Source organism: Rhea pennata, chromosome 18 (genome assembly GCF_028389875.1).
Source record: "Rhea pennata isolate bPtePen1 chromosome 18, bPtePen1.pri, whole genome shotgun sequence".
NCBI lineage: Eukaryota > Metazoa > Chordata > Aves > Rheiformes > Rheidae > Rhea > Rhea pennata.
Genome location: NC_084680.1, coordinates 7,628,318 through 7,644,642, shown reverse-complemented (window position 1 = coordinate 7,644,642; position 16,325 = coordinate 7,628,318). Strand labels below are relative to the sequence as shown.

Below are 16,325 nucleotides of genomic sequence, written 5' to 3'. Positions count from 1 at the left end.
TTCTTGCTACTGAATAACGAAACTTGACACCTCAACTTAATAAGAAGACTGAAACTACGGTCACTCAAGTTCAAAATTCTTGAATGCTAACTCCCAAATATATGATCATGTTTTCATATATAGAGACATTGTCTCATGAGCATATAGGGTAACATTAGAAGAATACTATGAAAAAGACTAAACTTTCCAAGTCTTTCCAAGTTCTATATTTACCTAGAGATTTATACATCACCCTTTTTTTCATACTAGGATGGATTTTACTAGTTTTCATTGTTTTTTCTTTGCTTATTTAGGTTACTGATCTTCTTTTGATGGTTAAGGATCTGCAAACAATTAATCAAGAGCTTAAGAAAAAACAACTTGGACTCTCTACAACAGATTTGCAAGGGAAGGAAGCACTAAAAATATTAAACTGGAGTGAGGTATGTTTTTTGTGATAGTTTTGATCTGACCATCATTTCTAATATACTTTGTGGAATGATTCACACCAATGCAGAGTATGTAAAACCCTAGGAGCTTAGATTGCTAATTCCTTATAGTAACTTTTAAAATTAACGATGTAAATGACTAAGAGGTTTTCACAACAGAGAATCAGACTCAATGTAAATGTTCAGTGATGTTTTTTGTTGAATTTAAGGTAAACACATTCACATTAAAATATTAATTGGGTTTGTGATGTATTTATTTTGTAAACTGAAATGGGAGGAAGGAGTTTATTTTACAAAGTCTTCCATAAGATTTTAGTTATTACTGAATGTCTGCTTGTCTTCTGTTCGGGAGTCATTTTCATACTATGTCCAGTTCTGCAAGAGTTTAAGTCATAGCTCCTCTGCACACTTCTCCTCCTACCTCCCTGAAAGAGTTAGGGCTCACAATGGCCAAACGAGAAAGAGTAGCACTTTGGCTCACGTAAAAGCATGTCCGTGCCACCCCTAAAGGTTGATCTAAATTTATTTAAATTTCTTAATTTAAACTATGATTTAAATTTATTAAAATAATAAATTTACAAGTTATTAGAGTAGATTTGCATTGAAAAGCTGGTGGGCAGTTTGTTTTGGAGTGCATGCACTTCTCCATATACTGTTATTCCTAGTAATTTACCTTGTCATCCTGCAGAGGGTGCTGTACCTCTACTGATTTGATATTTAATACCGAAGGAATTGGTGTCCTTTCCTAAGAATATCATGACAAGACATTGTGTCCTCCTGCATTTGTCTCAGCACGAAAAGAACACATAGGCTATGTGCTTGTAGTTGTCTACATGCGATTAGCTTCAGAATAATCGAGAATGAAACTGGTGAAATGATCCATATGTAAAAAACTCAAGCTTCTCCTAAAGGAAGGAGAAAAGTAAAATACGGTTTTTAAACCTGTGCCAGAATGATTTTAGAACTATGGAGTTCAAAAATTAAATGATTTGAGTTTAAATGCTTTTAGTTTAAAAGGGATCATTTTTATCAGTCTTGTCAATAAATGGCAATGTAGTTTCTGGGCTATGGGGTTGTGAAACAGTGTGTTTTTTATGCAAATAACCACTGTGAAAAAGACTGAGTTCTAATTTTGTGTGTGTATTTTGGGCTAGAATTTGGCAGGTAGTGCTGAGGTGACATTAATTCATATGCTAGAAGAGGAATTTGAGCAGACATAGAAAGACATCTCCTTCTCAGGTCCTTAAAATGAGCCCATCTTTCTTTTCCTTCATGGAATTGGAGTGCAAATCAGATAAGCCTTCACGTTAGTTCCTCTGCGAGGCATCTCCCAAAGGTCTGACAGCCCTTAGTAGTCTATATCTTGGCTGCAGGTTGGGAGGGAGGAAGGAGGAGGAGAGAGAAAGGTTGTTTTTGTGCTGTCCTCTGAACATCTGCTTTCTCTGAGAGAAGCAGCCTCACTGATTTCAGTGCTTCAGGGCTCCAGGGATCTTTGCAAACCAAGCATATCAATGGTTCATTTAGGAAAAACATTCTCAAGGTTTTCGGTCTCCAAGGAAGTATTTTAAACAGGCAGCTTATTCTCGGAACACTTTTTTCTGGCCTTAAGCCACTTATTTTCTTTTAATATTTTGTTGAACATTAGACTGTGTTCCTTGGAGTACAGAAAGTTTCTTTTCTGTCCCTCAGACTTAGGACCATAAGATTCGAACTGCAGTCAGTTGCTGTAATAGCATAGTATAATTCGTCAGTCTTATGTAACAGTTTCATTTTAAGAAACATCACTTATTAGGCTGAATACTGGCCCAGGAGAAAAAGTTGAGTCATAAAAAATGGTTGCATTGAGTAGATATGTTATATTCACAAATAAGCTTAATTTTAATACACAAAGGTAAGGCTTGACCCGAAGCTTCGTGTTGAATTTTAAACCTTATTTTTTTTATAATAGCTAATATTTTTCTTTCTTTTCTACCTAAAAAAATGTGAGTAAGTGTGGTGCCTTTGAAGTCCAGTGGTTACAGCCAAATTATATTCTTTTGTCATGCATATCCTTGCCATGTACCACAGTCCTATCCATGTTGTCTTCCAGCTTTCAGATTATCTTTACTTTGTGTTGCCCTAGAAAACCAAGTTCTGAGTGAAAATAGAAAAAGAATTCAAACATGAGTCATAAGCTAGTTTTGAAAATACATTTCTAATACTAAAAGTCAAATATATTAGCATGCTGCACCAGACTGTTTCTGCATTTTGAAATTCATGTATAAAAACTTGGAGTTGTTAATACTGCTAGAGATTGGAAGATGAAATAGCTTTTCTCATTTTTTCGTATCTATGTACAAATATGTATGCATACCTGCATATGCATTTTATGCATGCTCAATTAAAAAAACCAAAAAAACCCAACCAATCCACGGGTACAGTGGATTCTCCCAGTGTTCTTGGGAAGTAAAAATAATACTCCCTGCAGAATTCTGGCTGTCTGCAATTGGGTTAACATGCTGTGAGCTAAGACTTTCCAGCATGTGATACTGGGGAAGCAGGTTTCTCTTTTCATGTTGTAAGTTTTAGCACTGCACTGTATATCCGTCAAAGGTATAAATATCACATCAGTGACCTCCAGACACCAGTTTCTTTCCTTCCCATGCGTCATCTGAGACTCTCTGTACCTATAATCTCAATTTACAGCTTTTTCTGTAACTATGCTCAAGATTTTGTCTTAGGGTAATTTTTCTTTAGCCTAAGTCAGCCAAAATATTAGTGTTTTACACAACAGTGCTATATTACTGCCATTAGTGCTTTAAAACTAAAAATTTTATCTAATGCAAGCTTGAATACACTGTGCCAGTGCCATGTCCTATCTATGGTTTAGATATATTAGGCATAGCATCTTTGATATTTACCATCATGCTTACGCGTTTCTGCTATTAAGGAGATTCTAGTAGCAGAGATCTTTAACAACTATCTTTTTCTATTAGATAAAGAAATGTTGCTGTAAAACAAGATGATATAAATGTCCAGTCTAGCTGAAATTCTATTTCAGAGATTCCTAAATTTAGTTGTTTGGATGCCATCTGTAGTGATATAGAGGCCTGCCTGTGCGGTGGTTTCGTTTGCCTTTATGCAGTCTCATGCCTTCTCCCTCTCTCTTGTTTTTTACTGCATGCTGGCACACGGGAACCCCGATTCCGTGCTCTGGCCTTCCCTAACTCCCAGAACTGTCACACAATATGATTCCCTTACTCCTTTCTCTCAGCTTGATAAGTAGCACCTGCCTCTATGGTTGGATTTATGCTGTGACTCAGATCAGCAGCAGTTTGGGAACCTTTTCTTCAGTTTACAATCAACACGTTCCTAAAATGTTATGGATTGCAAAAAGACACACTACAAGGCATATATGGACTCCCCCTAAACCACCAGCCTCTCTTTGTACACCACCAGAATGTAACCAGGGTATCAATAAACTATGTGCATGTTTCTTCATTGACTATATACTTAGTTGTATCTGAGCAAAACCGAGAAGACTTAAGAATGACTTTCTTCATTCTTAAGTTGTTATCTGAGAGGCTTTGCCAGAATATGACTACTGGAGATAATAATAATAATTCTTTGTAAATAAGAAGTTTTCTTATCACGGGTATTAAATAAGTATAGGCAAAGGTTAAATTATGTCCTCGGTTGCCAGAAGCAAACTGAGAAAAGGAGGCAAGTCGTGTGAGAGGTACAAATACTCCCCATGATCTGTGTGTAAATGAAGCTCAAGCAGCAGAGGTCTTTGCTTCCAAAACTAGGAACATGTACGTCTCATCCCTTGCTTTCAGTTCTGTTGCAGAGAGGTAACATCAAGCAAAGGGGATTCTGGTCTTGCTTTCAGTTATGCTGTTGTCAGGAACTTAAGAGTTCTGCTACTAAAAGAGCTCTATCTTCCTCCTCTCCTTTGCGCAGGAAATATTAGTGATAGGAGATGGACTGGGTTCTGTAACAAATAAGGAAAAAAGATGATTTGGCACCATTTCCTTTCCTATGGTAAATTTAGACAAGACAAAGCAGAATGTAACCTTCAGCGTGACAGTAAATCTCTTCACTGTATAGTAGGCTAAATGTGCTTTCTTTAGAAAATATTTACTTCTTGGATGCTGTAGAAGAGCCTAAAATGTGTGAGATATGAAAATAAATTCTGAAAATGGGAAAATAAAGTAGGCATCCATCATGAGACCGTGTCTTGAGGATGGAATCCCTTAGTAGAAATGATTTAACGCTTTGTTTTGTAAAATGTGAGAAGCAAGAGGAAAGAGTTAAAAAAAAAAAAAAAGGAATGTGTACGATTTGGTTTTACCGTATTTAATATGAATCACTCCTGGTTTTATATTAATTTCCTTTGATCTTATTGGAGAAATCTAATTCAGTGTTTATTACTTTGTATTACAGGCATTTTTTATTTTTCTTTTAAGACATGTCACTGACTTATTTATGCATGTTTCATATCACAGTATTTTTTTTGTGCTACATTTTCACATCATTCCATACTTTGTATAGTTTCTTGAAAAAACAGAAAGGATTGTGCTGCAGACTGAGGATGGTGACAGTGATGGGAAGATGCAGAACAGTCAATCTTCTGAGAGGATCAGTGAGGTAGGACTGTTTCAAAATAATTATAAAATGTTTTTACCACCATGTTTAATACTCTGGGTATGTTACGTTACAGAGTGATTTCTTTTCACTGTATAGCTTTTACAAATTCTCATTTTCTTAGAACACAGTTTTTCACAAACAAAGCATGCTCTTCTTCCTATCTGATTTTTGCTTTCAACTAACTGTTATCATAAAGAGTTTCTGAAAGCTTTTCCCTATATTTTTCTTCGGCTAGAGTTTTCCAGTTAGGAGAGCTTCTACGCAGTTCATTATTTTTCCTGCTCTAGGATTCACAGACTTCCTTAATGGGGCTGATAGAAAATCCCTTGAAATTGTATATATTTACTCTCTCACTCACTCACACACTAATCTTCAGCTTCTGTTGCAGTCAGGCCTATGGTACAAATTGTATAAGATTCACTTGCTGCTATCAGTGATAAAGAATTATTGTAAGTTCTTCTTCATGGTTGAAATACTTAATGTAATGGTAGCTTGTTAAAGAAGTCTACATAATCTTATCATTCACAAGTAATGTATCATGAAGTATCATAGAATCATAAAATAATTCAGATTGCAAGTAGCCTCAGAATATCATAAAACACAATTAAAATTGACTATCTCAATCTCAATCATTGTTTAAAAGTGGTAATATACTAATGGCACATTTTACTTAATAGTATTAAAGAATAATGATGTTCTTTGAAATTTTTTAACTTCTGTGTTTCCATTTAGAAGGTATGCCCTAAAGTATTTGTCAAGGGACTCAAGGATTGTCCTCATGATCTGGATAAACAGGTAAATGATACAATATAAAGATCCGTCTGATTTTTACTTATCTTAATCTATCATTGCTAATGGCTGCTGAGTAAACTATTCAAATGGGCCCAGTTTAAGTTCTAATGTAATTGATACAGAAGACTTTCATTGATTCAAATGAGGATTGAAATACTGGAGATGATGCATGTAGAAACTTCCTAGGGCAGCTCTCCAGTTTAACATGGAAAAAGTTGGCATTTTTAAATACTTTGAGACACATCCTGTTCTTATCATCAGGGCTTGGATGTGGAGATTCCAGGAAAGAATATAGTTCTCTAAAGACAGGTGATTCAAACATGAACTAAGAAAAAAATTAGCTGCAACTTGCAGACACATTCCAGAAACTTCATACGTGGGAGACTGTTCACAGGTAAATATCCTCAGAGAAAGCTACTTACTACTAAACGAATGATCACTATGAGTTAACCATATCAAATAAATGTTCATTATTTTTGTATTAATAAACAGGAAGTGAAATGTCTATATATGCTTGGCCATCAGACAAAACCTTATTACAGAAAGATTAGAGCGCTGAATATAACAGAACATACCTGACTAGTAAGAAAATATTTGCAATTTTTTAACAGATAACTCCATCAGGCTGTTCAGAGAGTTTCTGCAAAGATAGACATTATAGGAATCTAAATAAACCTCAGTTTGAACACGATGCAGCTGGCAAATACTTCGTCAGAATAGAGATGAGTGAACATGAAACAGAAGAGAAAAACTTACTCGCATCTCTTTTAAGAGAAAATAGAACATCTGCACTTGAATCCAGGTAAGCATGAGGGATATGCACTGCTTTTGACAGTATTTCTATTTGAGAAGAGAATAAAGTAATTTTGCTAAAGTGAATTTAGATAATGGCACTGTCTAATTTACCTGAGAGATTGGCAAGGTGCCTTCAGAGCCATTTTAGTCTATCATGCAATTAAGTAATTAGGAAACATGCTATCAGTAGAAATCCTTATGAGAAATCCTTACAAGAAAAAACTCTCCAAAGATATTGGTATACAGAGCTTTACTGTAAGAACTGATCGTTCTCAGTGTGGGGATTAGCAATGTTAAACGGCTAAAATGATAATATGTGGTATTGATTTTTTTTATTTAAATATTATAATGTCCAAAAGCACAGGCCAGTAAATGGTGTGTGTGTGGGGGATGCTACTGCTGTGGAAAGGATATGTGTATGCAACTGAGAATGGAGGAACAGGAGTTAACAGTGACTATTCTACAGTGTTAATTTTGAGTGGACATCACTGGTAAACTTTGTGGCCTCCATCCCTCAATCTGACCATCCTGGGCAGAGGTTTGCTCTCAGTCAGCAATTTAGGGAGTTGGGGACATGCACATCATTGACTGATCGGTTATTTCAGTGTAACCCCTTGTGGGTCTGTGCTGAGATGACCCATGTTGTAAGTACTCTGATCAATTTTTATGTAGTAAAAAATATTTGTGTATAAGCCTTAGTGTAACAAAGCTCTGTGTGTGGGTGTTGCGCTATGGCTTAATCAGTTCCCAGCTGCACCACCTATTTCCTTAGAAACAGGGCAGTGCCAAGGAAGAAAAGGCCGATAGAGACATTACACATTTTTTTTCCTCCAATTTCGTGCTTAAACCACCTAATCTCCTGGCTGACAAAACTGAATCGCTGCTTTGCTGGAGTTCACTCTCATTTTTCCATTTCTACTTCTCTCCAGATTGTGATAACTGTGTACAGTATAAGGGGACTTCTTTCAATGCCCCTTGGTATTGTTCCTTCAGCTAGCTACAGTGGTTTCTGGAGAGCTATGGGAATGGCTTCCATACATAGTGCACACAGCAATGCTATTAGCAGACTGTCACACAAGTCAAATCCTGTCTTCTGTGTTCAACATATATGGCAGTTGACTTTACTCAACTAATTCTGTATTTGTACATTACTATTTTAAAACTCTCCAAGAGGCATGAATGGTTTTAGTCGTCAAAGCACTAGTTAGTGGTAAATGAGGAGATATTACTCTCTCAGAAAATGCATATATAGTGTTGTTTTATTTGTTGACTTTACTTAAAAGTCTGTTAATGAGTGATTCTAGCACATCAACTTTAGCACCATCATTCCAACACTCATCATCTTTTCTGTATTTAAGTATAAATGACTAGATTGACTGATGATGAGCTTGTGCTGTTGGGTAACTTAATTCTCATTAATGGCATTAAATGCCATAAAAATGCATAAAAAGCCTTGTTAGCATCTACTATTTCAAGGGCTAGCTATATAAATGCATTTGTGTTAAATGCCAGTTTATAGGTTTAATGGCACAAACAACTCTTACTGGACACATGAAATCATCTGTGGAATTTGGAAACTTGCTTATGTTTTAATTTCTGGTCTTTTAGCTTCTGTTTCATTTAAGACACTGATTTCCAGACTGTTGTCCACAGACCACTGGTTATCTGTGGGCAGTTTGGTCTCTAGCGAGCTGTTTCTGCAGACTACTTTCTCAGTTTCCAACTTCCACATTGTATTAGAAATACATGAAAGCACAGATTTTCAGAAGAACTCAGCATCTGGAGTCTCCTGTGTTTTCTATAGAATTTTGTTTTTAAGGTAGTTAAATCAGTGACTAAGCTTTTTTTTGAAAACCCATTCCTATTCTTGTTATTGCTATACTATGTAAGCACTTGATTTAGTTGTCAGAGATTTACTGTCTGTTCATGAATGGGAGTAGGGGCTGTAGAGCACATATGGTTATGAACAGGAAAAAAGCACTGATGAGATAATTTATAACACAGCTCGTGCTGTGAAAAGGTTTCCAAAACTCTGGTCTAATTGATTAGTGTGTTAAATAGAATCTCCTAGGAATTTCAAGTATGTCAAGACACCGCAAAAGTGTTTTTTAGAATGTGTCCTTGTTTGCTTAAATAAAAATCAAAACTCATGCCTTTTCTTTCCTCCTTCCTGAGTATAGCAGACAAGAACAAATGAAAATTGTAAATGAACTGTTAGATCATCTGAACACAACTGAGCAAGAATGTTCAAGTGAAGACATAGAGAAAAAGGATGAAAAAGATCTTAGGCAAATGATTATTCAACTAAGAACCGAACTCAAACATTTCAAGCAGGTCAATAAATTCTTAAAGCAGCAAGTAGAATTGAAAACAACTTTTGATGGGAAACAGAAGCTTTATCCAGATACAGCTCCACAGATTAATACGGATGTTGAGTTGTTGAAAGTGGAATTGAAAGCTGCAGCTACACAAACAATGAGTTTAGAGGGTAATGTCATGAGATTGAAACATGAAGGCAAAAAAGGAGCCTCAGAAGAAAATACAAAATATTCAAGATTAAATGCAGAAAAAGAACATCGGCAAGAAAATGTATGTAAGAAGGGTGAGCAGCATGAAAGACTTTTTTCTGCAAGTAGAACAAATGAAGTAAGTTTATTTAAGATTCTCTTTTTAGTACTTAGGGGATAGATGTACAGAGGAGAAAAATTTGTTTCATTTCTAATATTAAATCTTGCTTTTGTGTAATTTTTAAAATTAGAAGAACAGATTTGTGTCAGATATATTTGGATAATTGTTCTTAATGTTCAGAGCTTTTCATCCCATACTTCAGTATGCCTTAGAACATTAATTAGTTGCATTTCAATCCTCACTGGGACTAAATACTGGTAAATATTATAGCTATTGGAAAGAGGATAAATCATAGCCTAATGACCTGATTCTTTACTGCCTTGTATCTGTGTATAGATGCTCAGAAAATGCAGAATCTGAGCATTCTGAATCGATACCATTATTAAGTCTAAATGGCAATTGAGGTCTAGAAATTTGAAGACTTGCATAATGTCTCACAGGATGCTGCTGAAGAGTTAGCAGTAGAGTTCAACAAACTTGAATTTTAATTCTTTGCCTTTATTAACATCTCATTGTTGTGTTGTAGAAGTATGATCAACAGTATTCCGTGCAAGTGTGGGTGCTGTTCTTTGTATTTGTATTGGAAACTAAGTGCACAGAGTCTGTTTTGTGAGTACAGACTTAATTTGCTTGTGCCAGTTAAGTTTTCAAGCCTTAGTTTTATATACAGACGGTCTGTGATCCCAAAGAGATAGAAAAATAGTGTCTACTGAAGTGTTCGCGTGTATTGTTTCAAGAGCAATTTTAGAAGCTAAGCTGAAAACTCTTTGAAGATCTTAGCTCTTGTAGAGCGGACAAGGGAAACAGTTGCTTTTGATTTTTGTGCAATGCTAATAGAGAATGTTGTAGTACCTTTTGCAGAGAATGGCTTCCATGACGTTAGTGATCAAGAGATTTCTGTGAGCTAGCAATCATTAGCAACTCTTTTTTTTTTTTTTTTCCTGGCTCATCCTTGTTCGATTCATTTTACAGAAGGAAGTAAAACTCACGCCAAGGCTTAGGAATTGGTTATGATGATACCAAAAAAAAAACCCCAACCAAACAACAACAAAAAACAACTTAGCTCACAAAAACAATTTCTTCACCAATCAGTTTACATGTAATCAAAACCTGTCAGAGTATGTTTGCTTGGTAGCAGATACTCAGTTAAATTCTTAGTCTTTTAAGCCTTCCTATTGGCAGTAAATTTTCTACCTTTTTTTAAAAAAAATGATTTTTGAAGAGGAAAGAAGACAGTAATGGAAAAACGGGTTTTGTTAAATTTTCTTAGGATACGAGGTATTTGGTCAGTCATGTTCAGCAGGTTGGCTGTGATAGTTGCAGCTGCACCTTTGGGATGCCTTGGCTGGTCTGATTGGGTCCTCCTAAGACGGGAAAGGATGGGCTGCCTGATCTGTTTGCTCCAGTGCTATCTGGGCAGCTGACTTCAGGAACACGTGAGAAGATGAGGGGGTTGCGAGTCAGGAAGAATAAATGCAGGTAGCAAAGAGGGGTTGGAAGAGCAGAGATTTGAAGTTCTGCCTGGCCTATTACTGAATGTCTATCGGCAATGGCTTGCTTAATGATGTCTGTGGTTTGCTGGTTTACCATCCTGATGACTGAAGCTCGGGAATGAAGGGCAGCCTCTCTGAAGGAAAGAAAAGGCCTCGCTGCCCTTCAGCAAGCAGTATTTAGAGTTGTTTCTGCAAACGTTAGGCGTCTTCTTTTTTTTTTTGAACTTGAAAACAAAAAGTCACACCTGTCCTTTTGTTTTTCTTTGTTTTCTTAAGGTTCAGTATACCCTTTTTGATTCATTATTTTCCAGATTGGTTTCTAGTTTTACCCATTGCAACTTCAATGCGAACATCTGGTTGCCTTCTTGTTTGCAATAATGCAGTCAATTTTATTTCCAAATGGCTATTATAAATAATCTTAGATAGCTGGCTGAAGTGGACTTTGTGTAATCTGGAAAACATGTATGTTTGTATACCAGTCGTAAGAGAGCTGGAAATTTTTCAACATTATTAATGCATCTTAGTAAAACTAGGAGGAAGTTCATCCCAACTGCATTTATTTTTCAGCCTCCAAAATGATATTGTATTCGTGTATGTACAAAAGGAATTGAGTATGTCATTAGGCAAATGGAACTTGCTATTTTATTATTTGTGTAAAGACTATAATTGCTAAGAAATGAATGTGGAAAGTATTTCAGGATACATTGGGTGGTAAAAGAAATTATGGGACTTATGACATTGGTGGAGCAAATGAACAGCAGAGGAGCAAATGAAATCTATTTGAACATGCCATTATTGATTTTTATTATCATTACACACAATTTCATAACTCCCATCAACATATAGCATGCTTTTTCTGTTTTTGGAGACAGCACTATTTTATACTGTGTGGTTTAAACACAGACACATTTATTTTATGTGAAATCCTCAGAAGGTGAGAGGCTAAAATGTGCTGATTACCACCGAGAAATTTAACTTCTCCCTCCAACTCCAGTGATGGACTGTCCATTACACAGGCAGTTCCACCTGAACATAAGAAAACACTTCCTCACTGTGAGGTGGATGAACACTGGAACCAGTTGCCCAGAGAGGCTGTGGTGTCTCCATCCTTGGAGAGATTCAAAATCTGTTGACATGACCCTGAGCAACCTGCTTCAGCTGACCCTGGTCTAGCAGGGGTTGGACCAGGTGGTCTTCAGAGGTCCCTGCCCATCTCAACTGCTCTGTGCTTCTGTGATTGCAGTAGGAAATTGGAAACCTGTAGAAGCAACGCATAGAGTATATGGGTGAAGAAGCTATTCTTATTCTTTATGAACTTTTCTATGATAGAAAAAATTTCCTTTGTGGTTGATGCAAAGCAGTATTGATTTGCTCAGAGATATTAAGGAGGGCAGGTAGGAAGTAAGGACTGTTGGAAGCAAGGTAAATACATTCAGGAGTTTGTGAAGAGATAAGAGGATCCTCATTCAAGAATAATAATAAAAAAGCTACCAGGCTCTTAAACATTTATGATATAACTCATGAGAGCGGGAAGTACCGGTTAGAAAAGTCAGTCTGGGTAAGAAGATATTTTTCTGAGGCACATACAAATTCAGGCTTGACTGATACACCTAGTGATTAAAGCCTTTCCTATTAGGTGGTGAATTTGTTGTCTCGGTTCATGGGCTGGAAGCCATACACTGTGTGGCTGTGGATACATAAACAGCATTTATTTACTCCCAGAAAATTGAACCAGTGGGATAACTTATTTTTCTCTGTGAATGTTTGTTTTCCATGTGCAAGGGTATTGTAATCTAATTTTCAGAACTATGTAATATGACAGCTGACTGATTTTACTGGAAAATTTTTATTTTTGTTTCTTTCTGGGTTGCTTGTTTATACTTCCTTTACCTGAATGTGTACTGGCTACCAGCCCCATAGTTTATTCCATGCTTTTTTTCAGAGTGATTCTACATGCCTGCCTAGGAAATCCCGTCTGCCTGTTCTATTAAAATCATCTAGATCATTAGGAATTGTGCCTTTGACCTCCTGTACACAGAAGTCAGATTCACAAATACAGCATCATACAGTGGCACTTTATGAAGGTCTGAAAGCATGTGAAGTACAAAATAAACAATTCCAGCCACAAACAAATGGAAAGTTATTATTGAATGAGACAGTAAATGAAAACATTCAAGAAGAGCCTGAACAGGAAAGCATATTGGTGAGAGGTAAATAAACAATTTCATTTAAAGAGCAGATGTAACAACTTGTAGTGTTGCTTGAAATACTGGCTCCATTTCTTGTAGTAGAAAGTTAAAACAGATCACTTTTACATAGGTACAATGCTGCTTAATCATATGATTTTCTTTGGGAGGCAAATATATACAGATCTTGAAAAACTTGGTGATTTTTTTTTCCTTTTATCTGAATATATCTTTACAACTGAAATGTAATATAGCTTGGTATAGATTTGAAAGTACATTGTATATATTGCATAAATTACATGATAAATGAGATTTTCATAGTGCATGCAGGCACATGCGCACACACACACATATATGTGTGTGCATATATCAGAGTTTAGGTAAATGAAAAATTTCCGTTACAGGTTTCTAAGTCTAATGGAAAACTGCCTCTAATGGAGACAGAAGAGTATAGAAATACTGTATTTGTTTATGCTGCGTAAATAAGTTTTTCCAATATCCCATTGATCATTCAAGTCATCCTTGTCTGTTTACAGTGTGACTGAGTTAATTTAAACTCAGCGGTTGACAAAATATATGGATCAGGAAAGTATGACAAATTGTAAGGCAGAGAACAATGTGTATTACATAAAGATTCAGCGTGGTGAGAAGCTGTTCTGTTACAAAGGGGGCTTGCATATGTTCCCCCAGTGATGCCAAAACACTACAATTTTGTGGCAAGATCTTTTGGGTAGGAAACCTTTGCCATTCACATTCTTAGCAGTTATCCTTGTAATGAGTTCATGTACTTAAAAAAAAAAAAAAAAGGGGGGGGGGTGAAAAAGCTGTTTGACATCACCAGAATCATTTGTTATTTTTGTATAGCTGTTCTTCCTTAGATAATTTTCCTGTTGGGTTGTCACAGAATCATTTTTTTTTCTTCATATCCCCACTTATTTTTTTTTCAGTCATTTACTGAACCCTTCTGTTCCTCCCCTTTGTCTCCAGCTGACCCATTGATCAAACTGGCTAATGGTGAGGTCCAGGTGGAGTCACAAGATGTTGCATCTGATTCTGGGGGCAAAAATGAATATGCAATGGGCAAAAATCAGCAAAACTATCAAGGTAGGGCATTCATATAGTGTAATATAAAACAAGATTTTGAAGCTATGATTTCTTCTAAGTTGTGCAAAAATGTAATTTAGTGCAGATAATTGTCTCCTTTACCATTATTTCTGGGTGTTAAATCTCATTTACTTAGCTAGTACAGATTAATTACTCTAAGAATCCAATGTTAGTCTTTTAAGGGTTTTGCTTTCAGAAGGATCAAAGGGATTTATAAGGCTTGTTTCCAGTAAAAATAATGAGTTTTGTGCCTAACTCCGATCCATACTGCAAATATCCTCACTTCTGAACTCTTCTGTGAATTAGGTCTTTGTTACTTTATGCTTCTGCATCTAGTGATGAACTATTGGACTGAAGCAACTGAATGATAGAATTTTGCTTATCTGAATTATTTGAAGGCGTTCAGCTAGATTGAAAGCTAATGGAAGCACTTAATGAAAATGTAAATAGGCTTAGTACTGTGTTACGTGTTTCTACATTTCTATTAGTCTTTTTTAGGATGGCTTGAATCTTGTAGTTAACCTGATGTATGTGAAGTACAAAGTAATCAGCCAATTCTGTAAATCTTGGTCACATCAGTACTTTTACTCATGTGAGTAGTTTCATTGAAGCCAGTCATTTGGTTTGCAGAGTCATGTTCTGTGTGTGCACGTTGTGGGTGTGGAAACATATATGCATAGGGACCTTATTCTTCTTTAATTAAAGAGCAATGTCGCATTAAAAACTAAAACCAATATTGTAATCAGAAATATTGCTTCCCTAGTATCTATTTTTATTTCCTGTTTGTTTTATCAGAAACATTTGCATGAAATCAGGATTCTGGAGTTTAGGAGTTTATCTATTATATGTTTGGTTATTTTTTTTTTTCTTTTTTCATCTGAATCCACACCCACCTTTGACATCTGTTTTACTGCAGCAACCAGCTGCGAAGTCAAAGTATTATGCCTTTCAGGTAGAGAAGAAGCAGGAGAAGATCATGAACTTAAATGTCGTGTTTTCTTATTCAGTGTGTCGTCTTGATTTCTGATGCATGGGAGTTTGTTCAGAAGCATTTCTGTCCTGTGATTCTATCGTGACAGAAATGACAAAAATGACATGAAAAATGGTATGCAACAATCCATATATTGCACAGAACAACATCCTGCCTTAATTTCAAATATAATGATAGCCCAGTATTACAACTTCCGTATTTTCCTGCCTTTTGGTTGTATTTACTCAACAGCAGAAAACCCTAAAGCGGTAACAGTGACTGCCAAGCTACCTCACAATAGATGAAGCTATTTTAATTTTGTTATTAGGTTTAGGTCTTTACATCACATTGTTTGAGACTGATCTAAGCATGATACAAACTGTTATATATAAATAGATTTGATCTTTTCCTTTTCTGTTCAGAGTTCTTTGCTGTTAGAAAATTCAGGATTTAGATTTTTCTTCAGTTCCACCTGGAGGCTGGCTGGCTCCTGAAGCCGTATTTTGGACTGTCTTCTTTTTAGGGTAATTGGGGCTAGACACTGCATTATATCTGTCAAGAATTTATTTCTTGTCATGTTAATTTTCTGCAAAAAAATGTCTTCCTTCAAGCTGCTCTGAAATGATCACTCCTATCTTAGGATAACAGATATAAATTTGTACAGCACAGATACTTCATATGAAAGGATCAAAATGGCTGGTTGACCTGAAATGTGAAATGCAATATCCCAAAAGAGAGGTTCTAAGTTGTAGTGATCTCTTGCAGAGTTAGTAGAAGAGGAGAATTTAATTTACTGGTAACCAGAAAATACCACTTTCTTAGATGCTTATACATACAGCTGTCAACTTATGCAGAACTATAAGCATATATGTAGGAATATATAACTTTTATTGGTCTGAGTCTGGAGTGATGGTATTACTTATGTCAAAGTCAACTAGGAGCTGTCCTGTGCATGCCAAGTGAGTGCCAGTAAAACCTGTAACACCAAACATTTTTATCGATTTTATTTAGGACACTTCTTTTTAAAAAGAAGTCATTGAAGTTCCTTTTTTCAGATTTTACTCTTTTGTTGATAATCTTTTTAAACTTCCACTGGCTTTATGTTCCAGTTGGTTTTGTATAGATTTTTGAAGTGAGGAGAAAAAGAATATTTAATTAGAAGTTTTAGGAAGAGCTATTTAAAGTCATAGAGTCTACTTTTAAATCTCAATGCCTTATGTAATATTGGTTATTTGAAAGGTGATCGGGGGTTGGAACATTTGATGTGCAAGTTGAATTAATGGGCAGACCAGATCACAGA

General features: G+C 35.9%; 1 protein-coding gene across 2 annotated transcripts in view; it reads left to right on the top strand.

The window, feature by feature from the left end:
* The window catches only part of CDK5RAP2 (CDK5 regulatory subunit associated protein 2), an 81,089-nt gene that overhangs the window by 37,918 nt on the left and 26,846 nt on the right, over positions 1-16,325 (top strand). For both annotated transcript variants that reach the window (XM_062590918.1, XM_062590919.1), the window contains exons 18-24: positions 294-422; positions 4,962-5,057; positions 5,790-5,852; positions 6,461-6,651; positions 8,825-9,290; positions 12,708-12,975; positions 13,939-14,055. In XM_062590918.1, coding sequence (XP_062446902.1) covers positions 294-422; positions 4,962-5,057; positions 5,790-5,852; positions 6,461-6,651; positions 8,825-9,290; positions 12,708-12,975; positions 13,939-14,055 — 1,330 coding nt within the window. The remainder of the gene's footprint in view (positions 1-293; positions 423-4,961; positions 5,058-5,789; positions 5,853-6,460; positions 6,652-8,824; positions 9,291-12,707; positions 12,976-13,938; positions 14,056-16,325) is intronic.